The sequence below is a fragment of the Neoarius graeffei genome, chromosome 3 (genome assembly GCF_027579695.1).
Source record: "Neoarius graeffei isolate fNeoGra1 chromosome 3, fNeoGra1.pri, whole genome shotgun sequence".
NCBI lineage: Eukaryota > Metazoa > Chordata > Actinopteri > Siluriformes > Ariidae > Neoarius > Neoarius graeffei.
In genome coordinates, this window is record NC_083571.1 from 65415328 (window position 1) to 65441717 (window position 26390).

Here is a 26390-nt window from a genome sequence, read left to right on the forward strand (position 1 = left end):
ATTGATGAGTTATCCCAGCTCAATCTGCGTCACTCACTTAAACGGGTGGCCTTCGTCGCTCTTCTGGATGGCCTGCAGCACCCCCTTGTATATCCTGAAGCTGATGGTGACGGAGAGCAGCGCCAGGGCCACGTAGGACAGCACGCTGATGATGCTGCACACACTGAGCGACAGCAGGAGCAGGAGGCTCGCTCCAAACACGATGCCCGAATTCTTCACATCGCGCCAGTACAGCAGCTCCACCACTGCAGGCACAGCCACACACACAGCTCTGAGCAAAACCATACATAACCAGACACTTTTTTTCCCCTCCCTCCCCCAAAAAAAACAGGTTCAAATTTGAGTAGTGAGATGGCAATGACAAGAATATTTTAAACAATGAGCCCAAATGATAAATACGGGGAAATTAATATACAAACCAAATTAAACTTTTCATCTTTAAGAATCAGATTTAACACACTATCCATGTCAGAAACATTAATTTACTGTATTGTGTAGTTATCGTCTCCATACGTTACACATCTATACAGTACATGCCATCCAATATCCAAATTTGATCATTCAAGTCCCTTTATGATTAGGAAGTATGGACAAGACATGGACAGGGATGAGTAATTAAAAGGAAAAAAAAAAATTACAGATTACAGGAAGTTGGGTGTGGTTAGGGGTTTTAAAGCAAGGATCCATTTGAGTGACCATCTGTTTACAACACCCTTTATGATTATTAGTGGACTTCTGAAATTCAAGTACCTGACCCCCCCCAAAAAAACAGTCACTGAGAAGGAGGCGTGGCCTCTGTTTGGCCCAGTTACGAGGCAGGGCCTCTCCTGCTCCTCCTACAATTAATGAAAGAGTGGCCTGGTTCTGTAACTGTCAGTCAAGGAGGAGGCGTGGCCTCTGCACCCATTAGCCGGAGTTCAGAGGCGTGGCCTGCTTAATAGCCGCAGTGAAGAGGTTTGGCCTCTGAAGCAACCCAGGAGACCCCTGTGCTGTTTGAACAGACAAAGAAATGAGGTCCCCCCCCCCCTTTAATTTAAATCAAAATCAATGAAAGCAGCATCACTGCAACCCTTATAAAGTTCTTATTAACCCTTTCTGGCAGAACAAACATTCCAACTGGCTTATCGGACATTTTGAATCAGAATAAACAAACTAAAATCATTTTATTGCCACAAATCTGTTATTAGATTCGATGGGACACTTGGATGCGTGTGTGTAGAGTATCGCAACACTGCTTAGCTATTGGTGAGCAGGGTGATGGGAAAGGGGAGCGGTGTGATGTGAACCATTCACACCTCTACAATAAAAAACACCGATACAGAACTAAATCAGAGCACCACTAAAGCCTTCTACAACTGCCACAATAAAATTATACACCACTTAAACCTATTCAGCCAAGTTAAAAAAAAAAAAACTCTATGAAAAACTAAATTCTTCAAGCCCCGAGTGTCTACATTCATATGAGCCTTTATCCCTGACTGTGGCATCTGACATCACAATTAATTAAATGCTGAACACAGGCATAGCCCAAAATGGAGAAAAATTCTCTTTTTACTTTTTCCAGAGGCCAAAAAAAAAAGCTGAAGATAAATGAATGAACATCTCAAGTGAAATCTCTCCATGAGGCTGCTGTTTGGTCTCCATCCTGCCTTGTTTTTGTGAGTTTGTTTAAAATTGTGAAAACAGTACAGAAACCTCAGTGTAAAGTAAACCGTAACCTCATAACCTAATAATCTAAAGACTGAGGTGGAGCGAGGTCTACATGTTCGACCTTGGGCATATCTCCTCCTCCGACCTCGTTCGGCTTGAATAGGAGATCACTCCATGCCCAGAAACCTCGCTTGAGCCTGAACAAATAGACAGACATGTGTTGTGCGTGTGAAGTAATCTCCTCTTTCTGCTAGTGGGTCAGAAACGTGCTCAAAAGCACGAATACAACACACTCAGACTTGCGTCGCTCTGTTCAGTTACGGCTTTCACAACTTCAGCATGAATCCAAACCAATGTATAAGACAAAGAAAATGCGAATCATTTTGTCCTGGATGACATCACAAATCATCATTGTTTTATCAGTGTGCTAATTTTCTATTTATCACAAATTTCTATTCCATCAGATGAGGTTACACACATTAAAACAGAGGAAATAAATCCACAGCAGAATTTATGACTGTAGCACTTGGACAACTTTGGTCACTCGAGAAAGGTCAAATCTACATTTCGACGTGAAAGGGGTCTTTTTTTTTTTTTTGACCTGCTGTCTTGGAGACAAGTTTGACACCGAGGTGACAATGAAGACCGGCTGGTTTCAGCTCGAGTTCACAATTCAACAAGTCAAATATACTATACATAATGTCAAAGTCCAGTTTATTATTAGCTGAACAGAAATGAACATGACCTGTCGTCAGTCATTTTGCAGACACGCCCCCAAGACCTCTTCACATCCTCAGAACTCATTAAGAGGAGAATTTTGCACGTTTGCAGAGGTGTAACTTGGCTTTCAAGCAGCTTGAAAGTGATACCAGGACTGCATTTGCTAGCATCAACTCTAAGCCACCGCAAGTTTTGTGGGCGGAGTTGTGTGCGCATGGGTGGAAATGAGGGAGAGTTTAAAAAAAAATAAACTCCAATTTCACTCCATCAGTTAGACACCTTTAAGTAGGTAAGATTAGCTCTCTCCAAGTAGGTGAAATCAATATCCAAATTAATTTTTACTCCGGGGCAGCACGGTGGTGTAGTGGTTAGCGCTGTCGCCTCACAGCAAGAAGGTCCGGGTTCGAGCCCCGTGGCTGGCGAGGGCCTTTCTGTGCGGACTTTGCATGTTCTCCCCGTGGGTTTCCTCCGGGTGCTCCGGTTTCCCCCACAGTCCAAAGACATGCAGGTTAGGTTAACTGGTGACTCTAAATTGACCGTAGGTGTGAATGTGAGTGTGAATGGTTGTCTGTGTCTATGTGTCAGCCCTGTGATGACCTGGCGACTTGTCCAGGGTGTACCCCGCCTTTCGCCCGTAGTCAACTGGGATAGGCTCCAGCTTGCCTGCGACCCTGTAGAACAGGATAAAGTGGCTAGTAGGGTTGGGCGGTATTACGGTAAGAAGGTATCCCGAGGTATCCAAAAGTACCAACGGTATCGGTCTCATTACCGTCATTTAAAAAAAATATATATAATATCTAAATAAATATGGAGTACATGAGGTCATAATATAAAATAATAAATTGAAGATCATCCCGAATAACTGTGTGATCGTATTTTCACTAATTCTATCAATTTCCTAAAGAAGTTCTCACCGCGTGCAGGGTTGTTTATGTCGTTACCATGGCAACCCTGCGTGACATTTGGAGTCTGACAGAAAGCTTCGCAAGAGACTGAGACCGCGGTTGAAAGATGGCAAGTCAAGATAACGAGTTAGTGGCAAAAAAAAAAAACAACCCACATCGGCAGTGTGGCAGTATTTTGGTTTCAAACCAAACGAAAAGGGAGAGCCAGCAAACACAGATGAAGCTGTGTGTAAAGTATGTAAGAAGACGGTCACGGCGCGAGAGGGGAACAAGTTATGTTAGATCAAGACAACGTTTTAAGCAAGGTAAGGCCATTTGATTATTAATTTCCCCGCCATGGCATGACGTGGGCCCATATGATTTTGCCTTGTGCAGCTATCACGCATTTGAATTAGGTTCACCTCATTTGCGCTGAATGGTTTATCGCGCAGTCTAAACGGACTTGGGTGTTGGTTGATTCTTTTTCTTTTCTTTTTTTTATTTCCCATGCTTGAAAGGGTATGATCCTGCTCATCGTGTACTTTTTTTTGATGGAGTAGGTGAAATAGTGCTGCAAATGGCGTTTCAACGCAGACATGTGTAAACGACAGTTGAATGCTATTTTCAAGATGAAGGAAGAGTTGCGTGATGCTTTGAAATATCTCTTAATCCATTCATCAATGCACAAAATTCGCTTTGCTGCTTAATCCATACCACAATGCACACAATTCGCTATGCTGCTTTTAAATAGTACATTTGAGGCATAGGCGCAGGTCTGGACAAGGTCCGCCGGTATAGGCGCACGTTACACAGTAGGCCGAAACAAAATATTTTTTTTCTCGGTAATACCGTATACCCCGGGAAAACACAGAGACAGTTTAAAAGGTATCAATTTGGATACCGCCCAACCCTAGTGGCTAGAGATAATGAGATGAGAATTTTTACTCCTTGATCCCACCCATGATTTACATCATGTTAACAAAGCTCCACCCCTACAATCTATAGTAGCCTGCAGAGCAGTGTCCATAAACTGACTGACTGGGGGGACGGACACACCTTCTGGACCAATCAGGTTTCCAAATGGAGTTCTCTCAACCCTTTAAAGCTAGGGAAGGTAATTTTGGAGAACCCAGCAAGCATACACTAGATTTGGAAAATATTCAACCGAAAATTCCCACTTCAACCCTCCCTCCAAAACACATGAACACACACTGCCTAGTTACTTCTGGAGGACGAGTCCACGAAAGAGCAAGTTGTGGGTAGGAGCACAGCGCATCATGTTATCCAACTCGCTCATGTCCGATTTGCAACGTAAGAGAACATTTAACTATCATAATGAACATAAAATATGGCTCTTGTTAGCGCTCACAGCTGTTGACTCACTCACTCGCTTTAGCAAGATCTCTGCATAGCCTTGTGAAAGACTCGCAGTCATCTGCAAGGAGAGCACAGATGGTATACATCATCCTCATCTCATTATTTCTAGCCGCTTTATCCTTCTACAGGGTCGCAGGCAAGCTGGAGCCCATCCCAGCTGACTACGGGCGAAAGGCGGGGTACACCCTGGACAAGTCGCCAGGTCATCACAGGGCTGACACATAGACACAGACAACCATTCACACTCACACCTACGGTCAATTTAGAGTCACCAGTTAACCTAACCTGCATGTCTTTGGACTGTGGGGGAAACCGGAGCACCCGGAGGAAACCCACGCGCACACGGGGAGAACATGCAAACTCTGCACAGAAAGGCCCTCGCCGGCCACGGGGCTCGAACCCGGACCTTCTTGCTGTGAGGCGACAGCGCTAACCACTACACCACCGTGCCGCCCCATATAAAATAATAATAATTTCAAGAAACACAACAAAAATGCTTACCCTGTCTTTAATATGCTTGTGCTGAGGCCATAGCATCATCCTTTATATTTTAATCATGTTTTGAGTTAACTTCCAGGTTATTTGTACAAGTATGAAATTTTATTAAAAAAAAAAAATAGGACTACTGCATCCTTAAAGCATATATGCAGAACCATGGCCTCATTTTTGTTTATAAATACCTCGAGACCTCAAGAATGGCATAGGAATAGTTTTAAGCATTAACAATAAAACTAATATAGCAATTTTTATGATTAAAGTGATTTATATAGGTAGCAGTCTGAGTGAATGACCTTGACATCCGTAACGTCACGGCAGGAAGTCTATCGGTCTCATCGCCATTTCCGCTATAGACCCTTTTCAGTCACGTGACCTTCGTAAACGCGACCGCCATTTTGGACATGTAGTGGACTTCGGCTCGAATCAGTTTGAATGCGAGGAAGGCGACAAACGAAAAACATAAAAGAAAAAGGAGCGAGATGCAGAAAATACCTTCACTATCCAGCGACGTAGGGCATTTACAGGGCGAGCAGAGGGAGAGGTATTTGCAAAAATTGAGGTTAGCAGGCTTAGAGAACGACGTTTACCTGCTTCCACCAGGATTGTTCACTGCCGGCTTGCTCCAGGAGTGCTCCGGCCGAGGTTCCGGAGCAAGCCGGCGCGTGCTGCTTAATTTGAGGGCAACCTCGGCCGGAGCACTCCGGAGCAAGCCGGCGCGCGCTGCTTAATTTGAGGGCAACCTCGGCCGGAGCACTCCGGAGCAAGCCGGCGCGCGCTGCTTAATTTGAGGGCAACCTCGGCCGGAGCACTCCGGAGCAAGCTGGCGCGCGCTGCTTAGTTTGAGGGGAACCTCGGCCGGAGCACTCCGGGAGCAAGCCGGCGCGCGCTGCTTAATTTGAGGGGGAGCAAGCCGGAGCGCGCTCCGGAACCTCGGACGTTGGCTCTGGCAGCTATTTACACTGGATCCAGTGTAAATAGCTGCCGGATCATAATTACAGTAAACTAGTAAATACAGTAAAGGAAAAACTTGAGACTGAAAGGTTTTAACAGTCATCCAAATGACTGAACGTAAACATTGCTGCAGTAACATACTAGCTACTATGTTGTTGACATTAGCTAGTCAACAATAGCTACTACAGAAGAACAAAGAGGTTACAATGGGTTATTTTAGCCTATTTGGTTACACACTCGCCGCCACAAAATGTTAACAGCAATGTAATGCCTTTTCTGGCTAATTTTATTCGTCTTACCTCCAACAAAGTGGTCACTACACAAGCGTTGGTATGCCGAGGGCTGCCAATTTTTCCTGTTAATGGCCGCTATCCATCTTCTCAGTCGGGATCCGATAAAATAACAACCCTTGCCTTGTTTGTTGATGGTTACTACATCCAGGTGCACAACAATATAGTGGCATGATGGAAGTCTTGCTGAAAGTAAAAACTTTCTTTGCTGCCGTTCCTCAATGCTGGCTGTGGTAAACTACTGGTAGTACACGTCCAAAATGGTGGCCGCGTTTGTCGTGACGTCACGTGAAAAGGATCCATACTAAAACACATCTGACTGCAACTCTGATCCTCCATTTTGAGCCAATTTATCTCCATGCCACGTAGATGTGCCAGCAACATGACAAAAGATGGATTTATGTTGCGTTCATGGCCCAAGAATGTTCAAACTGTAAAGATTTGGAAGCATTTTGCGAGTTGTTCACGGGCACATTGGGTGCCTATGAAGTGGTCTCTCCTCTGCTCTGCACATTTTACTGAAGACTCGTACAAAACCTCTGATCTGTTGAGGAGTGTTGGCTATAAGCCCGTATTGAAAGAGGGTGCAGTACCAACAATTAAATAAAACTACAAGAAAAGGAAAGCTTTTTTTTTTTAAAGGAAAGTGAGTTTAAAGTTGCACCAGTGCGAGGGTTGTTGGTAAAACCCAGGACAGAACATATTGCTCGGGCAGTGACCTCCCCACGGTTGTTGCTAAAACCGGTGACATCCCATTCCGTCCCGGGTTTTATTAATTGCCCGAGCCAAGCAGTAATGGCGGCATACTCAGTATGGAGAATGAGTGGACCAGCAGTCTGATTTTCTCCCCTGGATATTGCTGCCATCTCGCCCTTACGTGGAAGAAGCAACTGAAAGTCAGACTGTTTCAAAACAATCGGCCACAAGATCGGCCTTCATGAAGCGAGAACACAGATGGGTAAGCGCTGACTCATTTGGATACAAAAGTTGTTTACCTGCATTTAGATTAATACATGTAATTTGTATGGTGTGAAAAATCAGACTGTGTGAAAATCAGACTGCTGGTCCACTTATTCTCCATACTGAGTATGCCGCCATTACTGCTCGGCTCAGGCAATTACTAAAACCCGGGACGGAATGGGATGTCACCGGTTTTAGCAACAACCGTGGGGAGGTCACTGAAGATACCAGTATAGACCTCTTGCAGTCACATGACCGGAATGTAAACAGCCGCCATCTTGTCGGTCAACAACACAGCTGAATACTGCTGCACTCGTGTACAAAATGGATCAATTTCAACCGACGGACTACACGGCTCATTTTTCTAATGAACAGATAACTAGATATATGTCTAAAATAAACGACCTACAGATTAGTGACCCTTATCGATTACCGGACGTAGTTTTCACGACCGTGTCAGTGGATATTGAACTGCCAGAGGTGGAATACCCAGATGTGTATAATTACCTCATTCACTTTCCCCTCGCTGTTCAGTGGTGAAGCACCGCATGCTTATAAATCTCTTGACAGTTATCTTTACAGAAATTCAGGATTTGTCAGCCCCCCTCAGATGTGGCATCTTGTAAACAAGAAAATAATCCTCATTGGACGGGTAAGTCACTTAAGTATTGAGTACTAGTACTGATACTAGATATAAATCAGTAGTATCTAGTATAGCACTGACCAGCCGATTATAGAATAGAATAAGGTAATTCCAGCTGTAATTCCAAATCGTCCGTCTTGTTTACCATGGATCTGACGTTGGAGAGGTAGAGGCTTGGCAGTGGAGGTTTGAGTGGCTGTTTTCTGAACTTAGTCAACAGGCCGGCCCTGCAGCCTTCCTTTTGCTTCCTCTCCCGACGCCGCCTTCTTCGCCTGCCAGACCCGATAATTCACGAAGACCACGCTGGTCTCGCTATCTCGTCCGGAATGTTGTGGATGCGATGGAAATCGCTACAAACCGTCATTTTCTGCTGGAAACCAATGTTCAGCAAGTCCATACGGTTATAGTGGATATTGAAGTCCGGTACAGACGAACAACACGCAAAAATACACACAAAAAAAACGTGCACAGGTAGGGAGAGCTTGTAGCCGCAGCATCCCCATCATGCGCTGCCATATCCACTATTATGGCTGAATATTTTATATCATCAGTTAGATCAAGTATCAGTAGTCTATCACTATTACTGTATATATGGTATACCTGATAGCAGCAATCCATTTTGCACACCTGTCAGGGTCCCATGGCAGCCTACTGTCAAGTGTATGTGAGCATCATGGGTTTCCCACACTTGAAAGGGAAGGACTTGGACACAGGATTCCACTCATCTTATGTTTTATTGATTTTCAGTGGAGTTGACGTTGTAGTAGAATTGTATATAGATATAGTTTTCACATGACGTCACAGAGTCAGGGATTTCCTAGTGGCGGCCATCTTGCGGGTCAAGCTTACCATACGGGTGACTGAGCACACACTGTAACGCGCGAGTACAAAGTCTTCAAAAGAACCCAAGCAGGCTATTTAAAGCTAGCAATGGTGCACACCTGTTGTATTCACGGCTGTCGTAATAGGTCAGATGATGAAGTCAAGTGGAGCTTTTATGGAATTCCCACTGTATGGGAGCACGAAGGCGAGCAAACAAACTCAGCATACAAAGGAGAAATCTATGGCTTGCGAGAATCAACCGCAAAGATTATCAGCCTTCCAAACACAGCAAAGTCTGCTCCGATCATTTTATAAGTGGTAAGTTGTTTAAATAAACAATCAATTGTGTTTAAGTTTGTTTTTGGAAACCAAAACATCATGTGAACAATCTCTGGAGAATGCCTAACTGGAACCGCTGAGTGTACGTTTACATTGTAATGTACACTTAATATCGCTCGTTTGTCACGTTTCTATTTGAAAATTGTCACTTCACTCACGCAAGGGTCATTTTTGAAAAACATTTTAGGTCTATTCTGTATGATTTGATTTGTGTTTGGGATGCAAACAGCGCGCCTTTTGGCGGATGCCGCCTGAATTGCGCAGATCTGGGGGGTTTTTTGGGGGGGGGGGGGGCGTTGGAGTGTCTGATTATAATTTCAAAGTAAATTCTGTATTAAAATTACTAAATAAGCAAATCCATTACAGTCCATGAAACAGGAAGTATAAGGATGAAAAAAAAAATCAGTTTAAATCGGAAAGCTGCACACATTTGCGCAGCCAGAGCAGTGTGCAGGACTGCGCATATGTGCGCAGCTTCCCGATTTAAACTGTTTTTTTCTCATCCTTATACTTCCTGTTTCATGGACTGTAACAGATTTGCTTATTTAGTAATTTTAATACAGAATTTACTTTGAAATTATAATCAGACACTCTAACGCCCCCCCCCCCCAAAATAATAAATAAATAATCGGATCTGCGCGATTCAGGCGGCATCCGCCAAAAGGCGCGCTGTGAATATATAAAGTTGTATATATCAGACAGCCTTTAAAGTTTGATGAAGTCAGTTTCAGGCTTTGGAGCAGGCTTTGGCAGTTTCAGGCTTTGGCAGCCCTGCATAGTCACTTGAAAATGCATCTTTTGGCCCTTTTCCACTACCCTTTTTCAGCTCACTTCAGCTCGCTTCAGCTCACTTCAGCCCGACACGGCTCGCGTTTCGACTACCAAAAACCAGCACGACTCCGCTCGTTTCAGCCCTGCTTAGCCCCTAAAACTCGCACCGTTTTGGAGTGGGGCTGAAGCGAGCCAAACCGTGCCGACTGAGGTTGGGGGCGTGAGCAGACACTCCCCTGTGCACTGATTGGTGAGGAGGCGTGTCCTCACATGCCCACACACGCCCCGCGAGCGCGCTGGGATCTGTAAACACCGCAAACCCGGAAGAAGAATAATTATGAATTACGAGAATTTCTGAAGCCTTATGCGCCTCGCCTCATCTATACGCTCTTGCCAGTATCTGTCCGCGTTGTCGGTGACAACAAGCCACAGCACCAAGACCAGCCACACTAACGACTCCATGTCCTCCATGTTTATTGTTTACTATTCGGGTCGTGAGACTACCGCTTAAAAGATCACTGAATCAGTGACATACAGAGCATCGTGGACGAGTTCGCGGAGCGCAAGGCTCGCCGTATGCCCTTCAAATAATGCGCGCAGTAGGCTATTGATGTTTTATTATGAGCCATGTACAGTATGTCGCCTAATGTTTTTTTGTTTGAGTTACATGTTCGTTTGAAGGACTTAATGTACAAACTAACATAGTTGCACCCCGGAGTGTTGAAATTGGTAAACACAGTGCATTCAGTGAGGTTTGCACCGCCCTCCTTTTATTTCTGACTCTTCTGTCAGCGTTGCAACCTCTGAGCGCTCATTCGTATGCCCTTCAAATAATGTGCGCAGTATAGGCTATTGATGTTTTATTATGAGCCATGTACAGTATCCTAATGTTTTTTGTTTCTGAGTTACATGTTCGTTTGAAGGACTTGATGTACTAAATAACATAGTTGCACCCGGTAGTGTTGAAATTGGTAAACACCGCAGTTGCGGACATTTTGTAGCCTAAAATGATGTTATGATAAGCTTTAATAAAGGGCCCGGTCATTTGCCCCGCCCCCGGCCCGGCTCTGACTTGTTCCGCCACTGTCACTGATGTCACTGTTTGCGCTGCTTAACGACATCACCTGACGTCCACCCACTTTCGCTAACTCCACCCAATGTGTCCACCCACTTCCAGCCAGCACGGTTCAGCGCGGTTGTAGTCGAAATGCAACTCCAACAGCCCCGCTCAGCCCGACTCAGCTCGACTCGGCACGGCTCAGCCGCGTTTGTAGTGGAAAAGCGGCATTTGTCCACTTCGTAGGGGTCAATTCCCCCAATCAAGGCCAGTTTGGCTGCATACCGTTGTCATGAGATGTCGTCTAATGTATCGATATACTTCTGTTTGCTTGATTCTGCTGACATTGATCTTTATTTTAGAAAACTGACTATATAACTTCATAAATTCGTCCAAGATAACGTAGCCGGTAGTGGCGATGGTCCGTTTTGTTTGCCCCCCAAGATGGCAGCTGGGGGGCGTTCCCCGGAATGCCGTGACGTCAGTGAAAACTAGAGTTTTCCAGAAGAAAAGGTAGAAGTAGAAGCAGAAGTGGAACCAGAAGTAGAAGGCGGAAATATGCCATTTGACCGACAAGATGGCATCTGTTTACAATCTGGATCGGCTGTGACGTCACATGCAAGTGGTCCATAAGATTATTTAATTTGCTTCAGAATGTGATTGTCTCAGTTCATCTGATTATTTAATTAGCCTTATGTTTTATCAGTGAAAATGCATGCATGTACATGCATGTTGCATAAGTTATAACACCTATCCTGTTTCAATGAAAGTCAACCCACAATCAATGAAGTCAAATCAGTCTTAGTTGAGCAAGTCGGTAACGGTATTTCTTACTTCCACCATAAATTTTTATTTATATGACTTTGGTCTAGGGGCCGCACGGTGGTGTAGTGGTTAGCGCTGTCGCCTCACAGCAAGAAGGTCCGGGTTCGAGCCCCGTGGCCAGCGAGGGCCTTTCTGTGTGGAGTTTGCATGTTCTCCCCACGTCCGTTTCCCCCACAGTCCAAAGACATGCAGGTTAGGTTAACTGGTGACTCTAAATTGACCGTAGGTGTGAATGTGAGTGTGAATGGTTGTCTATGTGTCGGCCCTGTGATGACCTGGCGACTTGTCCAGGGTGTACCCCGCCTTTCGCCCATAGTCAGCTGGGATAGGCTCCAGCTTGCCTGCAACCCTGTAGAACAGGATAAAGCAGCTACAGATAATGAGATGAGACTTTGGCCTATTGAGGTATTTCACCTGACGTCACAGGGTCACGTGACGCCCCGGTGTCCGCCATTTTGGACGGCAAGCTAGCTAATGTCAACAACAGTAGCTAGTACGTTACTGTAGCAATGTTTACGTTCAGTCATTTGGATGACTGTTAAAACCTTTCAGTCTCAAGTTTTTCCTTTACTGGATTTACTAGTTTACTGAGCCAGCCAGCCCCGGAGCAGCGCTAGCTAGCCGGCCAGCCAGCCCCGGAGCAGCGCTAGCTAGCCGGCCAGCCAGCCCCGGAGCAGCGCTCAGTAAACTAGTAAATACAGTAAAGGAAAAACTTATAACGGGCCATGTCTCAACAGACTAAGAAGTTATTTCAATGACATTTAATAACATTTTGTTTATCCTGAGGACCGTAAGTAAATGAAAATGTGAACAAATCTTAGCTGTCAGTGAACAATCCTGGTGGAAGCAGGTAAACATCGTTCTCTAAGCCTGCTAACCTCAATTTTTGCAAATACCTCTCCCTCTGCTCACCCTGTAAATGCCCTACGTCGCTGGATAGTGAAGGCGTTTTCTGCATCTCGCTCCTTTTTCTTTTATGTTTTTCGTTTGTCGCCTTCCTCGCATTCAAACTGATTCGAGCCGTGCCGTCCAAAATGGCAGCATCACATGACTTGGTCACGTGAGTGAAATACCTCAATAGCTGTAAAAGGCCTCAGCCTTAAAACCGGTTCCTGCTGCGACGTCACGCACTCAGGCCTGACTGGCTCAGCTTGAATCCCAACTTTGTGGTCGATTTTAACTCTCAAAAATATATATTTTTTAAAAATTCCCATTTATGCAGCATACAAGAGTCAAGGATGGAGATAATATCCACTCAGAAATGTACTTAAAAATAAAAAGGGTCTGCGTATCTGCTTTAAGTCAGCCTTAAATGACGCAACATTAAAAGCATAAATGTACAAATGCATTAATCAACTCCCTCAGTGAGTGACTCAGCAGTGGAGCAAATTTAGGTCCGTAATTTTTTTTTTTTGGTGTTCAATATGTAAATGTCTGTCCGGTTTCTCTATTGAAGCTCTTAAACACAGTAAGGTGCAGAAGAGAAATAAATACAAAAACAGCAACACTGATATTATGGCTTGAAACACTGGAATGAAAGCCAGGTGCCTTCATATTAAGTCAAGTTTGTCAAATATGCTATACATGCTCGATATACAGCACAGATGAAACTTCAGTCCTCTCTGACCCACGTGCAAACAGGCAATGCAATAAATAAAAACAGAATAACTGAAATGAACAGTATAAAACACTATTTTATATAGATCAGGAAAAAAAGTATCAATATTATTGCATCGTGTCTCACACACGCAGAGTTTGCATGCTGCAACGGCAGCACTAAGGGTGAGGGTAGGTTCGAGTCCCCCTCCCCATTGGATTGCCTACATATGGTTAAGCACCGACCGGCCTGTGCTCTGCTCTATAAATAGCGCGCGCACGACAGCAAAGGCACCGAGCTCGCGCCATTACCGCAATGCCATTTATTAAAAATATTATATAAGACATATTTTCGTTTAGATTCACATCCACCAGTGATGCATCAAGGCGGTTATTTCCGACCTCCAGAACACTTGCTGTCATTGCAACATGGACGACCGACCGACCGACCGACAGACAGACAGACAGACACGCGCACACTGCGACCTCCTCGCGCGCACAAACAGCCGTGAAAATGGCGTCCAACCACCGAACAAAACAAACCAAAAATGTTTTTTCAATCCCTAAGCAAACACCAACAAGCGTACGTCAATTTAAAAATGCAGAAAAGGCAGAATAATAATAAGAAAAATAAAAAATAAATAAAAGGAAACACCGACCCTGTTTGGCGTCCATCTTGCGCCGCCCGCCCGCACCAACGCGCGCGACCGAGAGGGGGAGCGCGAGCACGAAGCGCGCGCACGCGTCCTGCTCTTCGGCGCGCGTTCACGTGGTACAACAAAAGCTCGTTTCACACAAGAGGGGCAAGAAAAGCAGCATTCGGTTCAATTGAGGATTTTATTTTTCCTCGAAGCAAATGAGTCCACAGATTAATTATCCACACACACAATCAACAACAACACGCAAAAAGGCTACTCATTAAAATCCAGGGACAAATAGTTCAGAAGTGGGCTGTATTTTTCCCTTTCTGATCTGAAGCAATAATCTTTCAGTAATACATGTCTAAACATCTCATCTCATTATCTGTAGCCGCTTTATCCTGTTCTACAGGGTCGCAGGCAAGCTGGAGCCTATCCCAGCTGACTACGGGCGAAAGGCGGGGTACACCCTGGACAAGTCGCCAGGTCATCACAGGGCTGACACATAGACACAGACAACCATTCACACTCACATTCACACCTACGCTCAATTTAGAGTCACCAGTTAACCTAACCTGCATGTCTTTGGACTGTGGGGGAAACCGGAGCACTCGGACGAAACCCACGCGGACACGGCGAGAACATGCAAACTCCGCACAGGAAGGCCCTCGCCGGCCACGGGGCTCGAACCCGGACCTTCTTGCTGTGAGGAGACAGCGCTAACCACTACACCACCGTGCCCATGTCTAAACATTTTTTAAAAAAAAACAAAGTCACCAAGAGCTTTCACACATTCTCCTAAAATTATGGGATAGTAAAATACTGCATCTAAAACAATCACACATGAAAACTAAGAATTAAAAATATCGGAGTCAAAAGGTCACCAAGTTTCACAACAAACACTATCAGCAAATGTTCTTTTTTATTGCATTGTACTGATAAACATTACATCATACACCTTCTGGATTAAAAGATCCGAGATCGTTAATTATACTCCATTTGGTTTTAAAATGTCTCTTTGAGGTGGTTTAAAAAGAGACATATTCAATTTAAAATCAGTGTCAGTTGGGTTTGTAACTGAAGAAACTAAACGTTATCTTGAGCCTGATTCAGATCGGATTAGTTTAGCAGAGGGAGTCTGGAATACTGTACATTTTTACACACGTCTTCAGAGATTAAACTTTCGCAAAACTGACAAGAGGAGGGAGTTTTTCCCGGTCTGTATTTTCTCTGAAGCCGGATGCTTGCATCATGCAGTTATATGATCACACTTCGTTCACAACACGACAGCCAAGCAGTCCAAAAGGCACTGGAGTAGAGATGATATCTTCTTTTTACAACTTTGGTGTGGAGTTGATGGAGATGGGATTTAAATGTCTTGTCCAACATTGGTAACTCGGCGGTGCTAGGGCTCAAACCCCTGACCCGCAACCCAGAGCCTTAACCTACTGAGCCACCACTCAATTTAATAAGTATTTTAACAAAATTCTAAAATGAAAAAGACCGCCTGGATGGACATCACAGATTTTATGTGGTCCCTGAAGCCCAGACTGACAACCACAAGCCTATTTCTAGATAAAAATAAAATTAATTTCTTTATCATCAATCCAAACAAAAATTCTATTAAATCTGGATGAGTTTAGAGAACGCATGCTACAACCATCTAAAAAAACCCAAATTTGATATAAAATGGTTTATGATGCTCCATTTCACTTCCCTTTTAAAAACACACCCATAAACTAACCCCAACTCATCCCCAGGAGTAGTCCTCAAATCAAAATGAAGTGCGATTTGATGCAGTTCCTTATATAAAAAAGAAAAGGAAAAAAAAAAGCAAACCTGTTTCCCTGAATGTAGAAGTGAAACAAAACTTCATATAAAATAAAATAAAGCAACCAAGTTCCAGTTGTCATTTTTAACCTTCTCCATTTATACAGGACATGAACTTAGGAAAGATATGTAAATATATAACTAGCCAAACTACAAGGTAAAAAAATTATGCATATTTCAAAGAAAAATACTGCTGTGTGTATTAGCACTAAGCCACAACTTGTCTGATAATTTTTTTTAAACAGGTGACTCAAAGGTTTAAAATAATTAAAAAAAAAAAAACTCCTCTCCAACTCTCTTTTCTTTACTCAAGCAGCTTGTTCTTGCATAAGTGGCAGCAGTTACTTTAAAAAAAAAAAAAAAAAGCATTACTGCGGACTTTGGCACACTGACTAACGTCCAGGGAAACATTCTCACCCACAAAGGAAATATTACAATCAGATTAGGAACTGCTCAATCGCCTATAGATAACTTTACCCTGGCTGTGTTACAGCCAACTTCAGCCTAAAGATGCACCACCCTCAACTCACTTACAGAAAGTTGGATACATTTTGTACACTTTTCTGGCCACAAGCTTCAGGATCTGACTGGATCTCAACACATCCATACGCCGTTTTCCAATAAGAGAAATAAAAACAGAATTTTTTTTAATTAAAAAGTGAATACTCTTGACAGTTTTTACAGAAAGGGTATTGTCACCAATCTGAAATTTGTTTTTCAAAAGCTTTGCTTGAAACACTGTGTCTGTTTACAGTGACTCAAACACCCTGTTCCTGTGAAAGTAAATGATTCCTGACCATAATTATCAAAACCTGCCAGACTCTCTTGCAAAAACAAGAGCTGATGAGTCTAATCTAGAGTTAATAAGAACCTTTGGCTTTATTTTTGGTTTTGCATCGCAAACAAGTTCTACTCTGAGCACCCGAGTCTTGTATTTTGATGACACGTGGAGCAGATTCAAAGTGAAATTACGTCCACGGGAAATATTGAGGGGTACGAAAAGTCCTGAAACCTTGCGGATTACAGCTATTAGGCACCGATTGGACGGCCAAGAATACAAGGTGGGTTTGAGAGTGGTCAGCCAGCCACCATTCTTTCCTGGTGGTACTTATAAACTTTGACCTTATTAATTAATTCTTAGGGGATTTTGGTAACCTGTCTTAATACACAACGGACAAAATTACAAAAATCAAGACATCATTTATAATCAAACTGCGATTTTGTTTACAGTTGCTCTTACATTTTGGATGACCTACTTTAACCAGATGTACTGCCAACTCCTATAAATAGGTCCCTGAAATAGCGTTAAGCTCTACCAGACATTTTGCCAATAACACAACCCTGAACGTGAACAGTCCCCGAGAGCAAGAGACCAATTATAGTTTGTGAGGGATGCAGCAAAGTAAAATTGTACTTTATTTGTCTAAATGCTGCTAGTGACAGAGGCGAGTGCGCTAAATAATCCCATTCCACAAATTCCAACACCTTCTTAATGCCAAGAAGCAGTTCTGATGTAGCAAACACTATTCATCTTAAGCCAACCAGAAGTTCGTTAGGGTCAACAAACGCTTTAAAAGGCCATTTTTATCGAATATGTTTTTCCAGCAAGAATTAAGTCACCACTGCTGCAATAATGATTTGTCCCATCATGACTACATCACTTTTACTGTGGCAAATGGAACTGACCCTGAGCACAATGCCCTCACTGTTGCAATGCAATCTCACTGGTCATAAAAGCAACACATCATCGTCAGCCAACACAAAGTACCCAAAAGGTGCCCGGCGCCTGTAAACTACACCAAAACTGATGGCAACCGACAACTGTAATGTTGGACCTGCACTCGGGACATTTTTGGAAACAGCAAGAGGGAGTGCAGAGCTGTAGGTCCAGATCACCCAGGGTTCTAACCACACCAGGAGCAGCTGCACAGTTTCGTGCAAATAAATGGCAAAGTCACTGCAGATCTGCAGAGAAGTTTAGTTTGGCACCATTCAACCTAAAACCTTTGGACACACCAACTCAGTCGTGACAACAAAGCAAAATTGGGTCTAAAGGTCCAACTAACAAGCAAGCACATGTTCAGGATAGATCTGAAACATGACACCCTTAGATATACAAAATATACAACATGCAAACAACTCTAAACAGGCAAGGACATGGAAACATATCTGACCAGACTGATTTCAGCAAAACAAGTGGTACCAAAAGCAGTCTTTCCTCTCAGAAATCACTCAAAAACAAGCTCAGAGTTTGTACCCTTATCTCTCCAGTTTGGTGAAGGTTGGCATGCCTTTTTGTCGTGATTGTCCATGGTTTTCCCCGTCAATGATTAGGGTAGATCTGCAGGAGATCAGCTTGGCATTCCAGGCCGGGTGACGAGCGTGGAGCTGCAGTGGCGGGTGGGGCGGAGGGAGCAAGTTGAAATGACGAGAACTAACGCTGCCTTAACTGTGATGACTGCAGTGATCTCTCTCTCTCTCTCTCTTGCTCACCCCCCACCCCTCTCTCTCTGGCTGCATGATGGAGGTCACCTGACCGTCTGCTGGCTCGGGAAACCTCTAAATGCACCGATGCAGCAACTCCTTCCCCCCCAACAAACCCTCCATCGCCCTACCCACGCACCAAGCACGCATACCCGTCTCTTTAAATTCAGCCTTGGCAAACAGATATACACTTCCTGTCCCCTCATCAATATCAAAATACACCATCAGGTGCCAGACAATTCATAATGTTAGCAATCATTTTAAGTTATTTGATAGGTGGCTCTTCTGTGCATTAAGGCGGTGAAACAACCAGCCCAGGACATAAAAAGAAAATACATGAGCTCATCATGAGCAATGCATGCACATACTGCCACTAGATGGCACCTTGGTCCAACTTCAAGAAACCCAGAAGTCAGCCTGACAACCTGTCACTTTTAGCCCCCCCCCCAATTTTTATTTGTAGTTAAACCTTAACTACCTACGAGATCATCTGTAACTGATTATTAGCTATTCTCATTCTTTTAAAGGTCACAGGCAAATCTGCAAGGACAAGGTGCACCTTGAGGGTTTTGGGATCAAGGTGTGATCTCAGTATAAACGCCCAAAAAGTCTGATGGCCTGCCCTCTGGCATGGCTGGCTCTCCTGGAATAGAATCAAGCGTTTTATGTGCACTAGATGAGCTGGTGTGTCGCAATGCAGGAGCATAAATTTAAATCACACCCTGGCAACCTGTTTCCCAAACAAACAGAGGCACTTCACACTGGTTTTTTTTTTTAAATAAACTGACATAAAAAATAACCCGTACACATTCTCTTACTGACTCCATACTTTAGCATGTGATGGAAAAGATCACTCAGCATTCTAATAACTTCTGAAGTCCGTATTACAGATGACCTTTAATACAAATCACCCTGACACTCTTAACCATGCGTGACTCATTAACCAGTGAATCAGGGGAGGGGTGGTGGTGCTGGTGTGTTGATAAGCAAAACAAAACTTCCAAGACTGCAGTCAAGTCAAAAATGTTTCCTCAGGGTCAGCGATGCAAGAGCATGTAATCAGTCTCAATTGCCAAATTAAAACTGGTTTGAGATGGGAACCAAAAAGAGAGTCTAAATGATTTCTTGATGAGGGATTTGCTTTTCTCTGAAAAAATTTCAATTAAAAGTTGGATTTTTCTAATTTTTTCAGTGTGAGATGAAGTAAATATACCAGGAGGTGGATTTTTTTTTTATAACCTTTACAACGGGTGCCAATAATTGTGGAGGGCACTGTGTATATTTGTCTATCTATGGTGTAATGGAGTAATGAATGGATATGAACAAACAGGGTGAAAAGCAAATAAAGTTTTTTAAAAAAAAACCCATTCACCAAATGACCACAAGCATGCATCATGACCGTCACGCCATGCAGAACGAGGACAGAAGGGGCATGACGACGGGGAACTGGAGGGATGACTGGAAGGTGATTAATTCACCCACAAATATGAAAAGGGAACGAGCCGTTACATTGCCTGCAGAGTTACCTGCTCCTGCATTCAGGTTAGGCAGCTTGAGGTCTTTCGGTTCTGCCTTCTTCACAGCCACCATCTCAGTTTTGACCACAGGATTAGGTGCCAGAGGAGCCTGGGAGGGCACTTGGAAATCGGGCAACTCAAGGCCTGCCTTACCTCTCGCTGGAGAGGTCTCGTTTGATGGTTCAGTGAGGAGAAAGTAACTTTGACTCTTTGTTTCTTGTGCAGCTGGGATCATCTCTTCCATCTGCTCTGCAAATTTAGCTGTGTCCTCATCATCATCAACCATTTCTGATGCCTTTGCAAACTTTGAGTTTTCAAGCGTCTCCAAAAATTCATCAACGGCACCTCGAGGTGGCTTCTCGACAAACTCGAACTCTTCAGATGATACCTCTTGCTCAGAAATCTCATCCGCCGCCTCTGCTTCCTCCTGCACAATGTTCTTCTCGGGTTCGATCTGGAAACTTGCTGGGTTCTTTGCCATGGCCTCCAAGACTGGAGAGAGTGAATCTGCAGATGGGCTCTCGGAGTCAGAGTGTTCTTGGGCCTTTCCGGTTGGAAAGCTGAGGCATTCGAACCGGTCAACCATCGGAGCGGAATCTTGGCTCAAAGCCTTAAAATCATCTTGGTCTTCAATGGTGGTTTCAGTGCCTTTTGTAGAAATTTCAGTCTCCTTAACAAGATCAAATGTGCCAAATATTTGCTCTGAAACCTTTTCTTCTTCTTCTTCTTCTTCTTCATCAATCCTTGCCTTTTCTGCAGCCCTTGCCTCAGTCTCTTCGGTCATCTCCTTAACCAAAGGAACCTTGGCTTCGAAAGCAAATGGATTGTTGGCAGACAGCAAAAAAGGAGCATTTGGTGAATCATTACCACTCCTATGGACTGGACTGAAATCAGGACTTCCCTCTGACGATCCCGAGTCTACTTTATCGTGTTTGCGTGGTGAAGACTTCAAAATATCTGGGAGAGATGGTGGCAAACCAGATTCCTCATTATCTTTAGGAGCAGTCCCAAAAAAGTCAGACGAAGCAAGCTGTTGCCTCAGAGACTCGGTGGCTGCTTCTCTGGAATCAAAAGACTGCTCATACTCCTGCTTGAGCGAATTGTCCTGCAGCTCTCCGTCATGGGCGTTCTGGACCAGATCTGGAGATGGACTATCCGACATCTTTGCTGCTGTAGTTTCTCCAAAAGGGGAGAACTCGCTTGCGGGTTTCTCGACAGGCGAGAAGTCTTGGAAAGGGTTCTTTTTCGTTTCAAACATCAAGTCATCATCGGACTGGTTTAATACATCCGGGTCGTATCTGGGCATGCTTCTGGAAGGTGAATCATTGCCGAATGAATCCATGGTTGTTTTGAGGCTGGGCTGTGTGCTAGCTATTAACGAAGAATCCTCGTATTCTGTTGAATTAGAGGTATCGGTAAGTTACAAATTATTGCTAACATGTACTTAAGGAAGGACCTGAGATGGAAAAGATCCAATGGAGAGGTCATATATTTTTGTCACCTTTCCAAATCAGCAAATTATAGTGACTATATTTTGGTCGATAAACCTCACATGGTGCAATCTACTTAAAGAAAGTGACATCTCTCAAAGCTAGTGACCTTTGGATAGTTTTCTTTGTGTTGTTTTAGTCTGAAAGGCCACGAAGGTAGTTTTCCCTCTGTAATTAGTTAACTCTGCTAGACAGATGATGAGGAAGTTGTAACATGTTGGCCATTAACATTCCATGATATTGCACATAACTGATCTAAAATGAGGGCTGACTCTTGCCATCTTGGAAGGGAAGTTCCTTCACAGTCAGGACAGAGAGCAGAGGGGGGAAATAAACAGAAGCAGAATTCTCTACTCAAGTGGACAGAGTAAGAAAATGTTAAAATTAGTACAAATTACAATCCTTATTTACTTAAAGGCGTTGGAACTGTGGTGTAAGAAGTCACCACATGCAAATCCACTGTTAATTCCTGTATTCTGAATAAATACAGAAACTTTTTTTTTTTAACATTTCCAAAAACTCAACTGAGACTGCCAAATAAGTGTTAAAAATAGCAATAGCAGTAAATCATCAACATTTGCCTTTTAGATAAAGTGTCAGTTAGTAGCAACCAGTTAGTGGTCAAACATGTTGTAAAGCCAAACATCCTGAGCATGAAAAGTAAAAGCAGAATTAGCAGCAAGAAGAAAGGACTTGCCTGAAGTCAACTGCATCAGAGTCGGAAAAGAAGCAGTGGCAGCAGCAGAGGAAGGAAGACTGGGTTCATCTGAAGGAACAAATAAGGGAAAAAAAATGTATGAGAAGGACAGATGATGAATACCAGAAGGTGTGAGCAAGCCAGGAAAATTACTAGAAAAATTATTCAATAATACCCATCGACATCTGACACGAGATAGATATCGCCAAGGCGTCAGTGGTGGACAAGTTTGAAAAAAGTTGTCCTTGCCAAGTTTCTAAGACAGAAGGATCTTGATAGATATGCCATGAACTCAACTGGATGATTCGGCATGTGTGGAATTCAGATGATAAATCATCCTTAAAAACAATACCATGAATATTACATTATGGTTTTTGATCTTATCTGCAAGAGCCTATGTGGCTGAATTCCAGCCAGACAGAAGCCACACCTAATACTGTAGCTGTTTGAAGATCAATTCGTTAACCTCACCAGGGCTGTGGCTCCTGACAAGTTGGAATAACAACCTTACAGCCACACTGACCTTATGAAGACCCCTGTATTAAAAGGATAATACGACATTCCTAAAATAACGAGTGATATTTTTGTCTGTCACGTACTCAAGCTTCCAGAAGCCTCTTTAGTTCCTGCTCCATTGGACATGCTTTTCTACTCAACAGGAATCCCTGGTTTGGAGATCAGAACATCAAACTACAGGCTTCACATATAATGACCCACCTTGTTACAAAAAAGATTTATAAATTGTTGTACATCAGAAATGGCATAACAAGCCAGACAAAGATGAACATTTCTGTTATTCTTCATTGCCAAGTCAAAAGATTGCAGGAGGGAGATCTGTACGTGCTTTCAGCAGAAAAAAAAAAAGTCCCGAAAGGCAAACTTCTGCTTCATGTACTTCACACAGCAAGTATAACACAACCTGTTTCAAAACATCAACGTTTTGTGCAATAAAGCAAAACACAAAAGTTTCCAGCACAAACCAGAAACTCATTCCAGATTGTTCATGAACTCCCTTTTATAAAAAAAAAAGACAATGTTTGTCTATAATAATAATAAACAATAATTGTGATGAATATCATAACTGACTTATCCTAGAGTCCTGAAGATGTTTGAAGCCAGTTTTGCAACGGCCAAGTGGTGTTATGACCAATGACCAAGTTGTCAGAATATAGTCATTTTGCAGCTTAAATTGCAGGTCTATCATCTGACACGGAGAAGACATATGTTCCAGGCTCTCGCACAGCCCGTTATTAAATTTGGGATAATCTCAGACAGTATGATAACATGTGTAATAATTGTACAGTGAAATCACACAGTGTGAAAGTTAAAACGGAGCAGAAATGTGCAAAAGTTAACCTTTGCTTATCACTTTGTGCAGGTTTATAACAAGCGTTATATACATGTTATGAACTTTTGGGAAGACTTTTCATAGCCTGAAGCCTGAGATAAAACAAGGCAAGAGTGATCTTTAATCTTTAAAGACTACATTGTCCGTCGAGGCCTGCTCAAACAAAACTTGCGCACCACAGACGACGACCACTGAAACGTTTGACACGAGGCCCACAAAGAGTCAGGCACTGGAGAAAGGGACACACCCAGAGTGTGTGTAGGGTTTTTTTGTTACAGCATTGAACCGCTGAAATGAACACCATCGGCTGTAAGGACCACTCTATATATAGGATGCATTTCATAGCAGCACCCATCCTGTCCTGTCCCTTCCCCCCCACCCAGATCCACTGGGCAAAAGGGTGTGGTCCATGCGATCGAGCCAAAGTTTAAACCAGTGAACGAAATTCTAAAATCTAAGACTTGCTGAAATGTGCAGCATCATTGCATTTGGCACTTGACAGCGAAGATACAAGAGCACGCACGCACACACCTTCAGTTTGCAAAGTGCACCATGAATGAAGTATTTTCAAAAAGAGAAAGAAATGCATTTTTAACAAGCCTATACTGATACATGATGAATTTATTATTAATTAGCAATGCAATATGCACAAATCACTACGGTAAATATAAAACCTAACCATCAAGATCCAGATGGCAGAGGTGGATAACAATGACATGAGCATAAAATAAAAGGTACAAGATTTCACATCAACCCTACCTACTGTAAAAAAAAAAAAGTATAATACATTTAATAGAAAAATAAAGCTTTAACAGGATTACAAAGGAGGAAAAAAGCCCTGTACCTTGTTTTCAGACCTCAATAATTAAAAGACAACCTTATATTACTGTTTACTTAATATTATTCATTATACCTGAAGCTTGGGTTTAAAAAAAAAAGTACATAATTTTATTACTGACGTTGTGTATTTGTATGCCCTGAAACCACACAACTGAAGGCTCCTATTGTTTAAACCAAACGCACACACCCCACTAGCGATAGCATGAATTAGCATTAACAAAGATGGACAAAGTGCTTCAATTAAAGCTTATTTCTAAAATTTAAACAGCCCTACAAACGAGAATGTGTTTTAATGGCATATGTCCTCATATGTATATATGTGATTTAAACGGTTGAACAAATTTTGGCACAAATTGACTAGCATGTTAGCTAGCCTCACAGCTAAGCTACAGTACATCTGTGTCATCTATCATCTATGCTACTAGCTCCTGAATCATTTAATTAAGGCGACACAGTCACTGCTCAATTTTTGGAGGAATATTCATGATTTAATTCACTTATTGGGAAGTCACTTGGGAAAGCTTTGAAATATTTATCCACAAAGTCATAGTTTAGCTAGCAAGCTAGGTGTCATTATCAAAATACTGGTAGAATTATTTCAGAATCCGTTAAAGATTCATCCGACATTATGATTCTTTTTGTCATCATTGTAATAATAATTATAATATTTTATCATAACGGATCCAATTTTGATTAATAATCCATTGCGTAATTTTAAAAATTCCAAAACGAATGTAATTCAGTTAAATCTATCTACAACTTTAAAAAACAAAAAAACAAAAACGCTTCACTCACGGGTTGATGGAGACGCAGAGGCTGCAGGAGTCGACTCGGAGTCGGATCTGAAGCTTTCCTCCAGCACCAGGTTCTTCCTCTCTGGCTCTTTTTTCTCCTCTACTGTTCCAAAACTTGCAGCTTTCTCAGGCTCAACAGGAGCTGAAAAGGCTTCCTTTGCTAATTTACTAATGTCAAAGTCCTGATCTTGTGCTTCCAGCTCAGACTTAAAGACCTCTTGAGGCTTGGTGGTGATAATCATCTGCTCCTGGATCTCTTCTGATCTGAAAGCTTCCTGAAGCTCTGTAGCAGATGAAACCACAGGGTCTTGGTCTTGGATCAGTTGTGTGAAAGCTTGTACAGGTTCTCGAACCTCTACCTCCTCCACCTGTTTCAGATCCACTAGTTTTAAGGCTTCTTCTTCCTCTCTAAATGCTGTAATTTCATCCTGAGTGCTGCTGTGCGGTTCCTCTGGGCTGCTTTCACGCTCCACAGGTTTAGAAATCGAATCAAGAGATTTCTTCAGACATTCTGTCTCCTCGGCTTTGTTCTCGGTTGTGTACAGCAGATCCATCTCCTCCTCCTCCTGTCTCCTCCTCACTTCTTCCTCCTCTTCTTCCACATGAGCTGCTTTTTGCACCTCTCTGACATCTTGGATATACTGTTCTCCACCGAACAAACCTCCATTTCCATCCTGAACCAGTTCTTTCTGAACTCTGGCCTCACTGAAACCTGACTCACGCCAAGGCGTCATCTCGTCTTCTTCCACTTCGTTTGGAGTTGTGGAGGAAACTTGTTCGGCGTCTGCCATCTTGAAAACGTGACTACTCTCCAGCCTGTATTTTTAAAATATATATTTATTTAACAAGAAGATGGCGACGCCCGCTTAAAAAATAAATAAATAAAAACCTCCTCCCTCTCTCTCTGTCTCTCTCTACTGTAGTTTATTCTCCGAACCGGCACCGTGTTTTTATTTTCTCAGATTAAAAAAAAAAAAAGTGATAACCACCGGAGAAACAGAGGAACAGCAGCTGCACACCAGCTCAAGCCGAATCACTCTGCTGCTGCAGAATATTGAAATCAGCACTAATGATTGACACGTCATCCAGCCAATGACACAGCAGAGAAAGGAATCCACCCTATCCTCCTCGTCTATCACCGCCCATACATCCCAGAAACCACGCCCCCACGCCTACTCCAGACCAGACTATAGCAACATAATAGAGAAGCACCATGCCCTAAATTTTCTGTAATATGAAGTCTATAACTGTATATTATCTAAAATATCTTAAATCTAAGCTTTTTTAAATTTTGTGTAAAATTGTTTCACATTACATAAATGGAAGAGCTTCCAGGAGACTTTATAGTGGGATGGATTGATACACTATA

General features: G+C 43.0%; 1 protein-coding gene across 5 annotated transcripts in view; it reads right to left on the reverse strand.

Annotated features, from left to right (window-relative positions):
• The window catches only part of rtn4b (reticulon 4b), a 40691-nt gene extending 14618 nt beyond the window's left edge, over positions 1–26073 (reverse strand). Inside the window, exons 1-4 of one of the 5 annotated variants that reach the window (XM_060917155.1) lie at positions 25023–26073; positions 22040–22108; positions 19862–21247; positions 38–245 (exon numbers count right to left, since the gene is read on the reverse strand). In XM_060917155.1, the coding sequence (XP_060773138.1) occupies positions 38–245; positions 19862–21247; positions 22040–22108; positions 25023–25812 (2453 nt within the window). In that variant the 5' untranslated portion in view covers positions 25813–26073. Of the gene's footprint in view, positions 1–37; positions 246–14042; positions 14146–18108; positions 18284–19861; positions 21248–22039; positions 22109–25022 lie in introns of those variants that run through there. The other 4 variants (XM_060917151.1, XM_060917152.1, XM_060917153.1 and 1 more) reach the window with 4 other exon arrangements.
• Between the last annotated feature and the right edge of the window lie 317 nt (positions 26074–26390).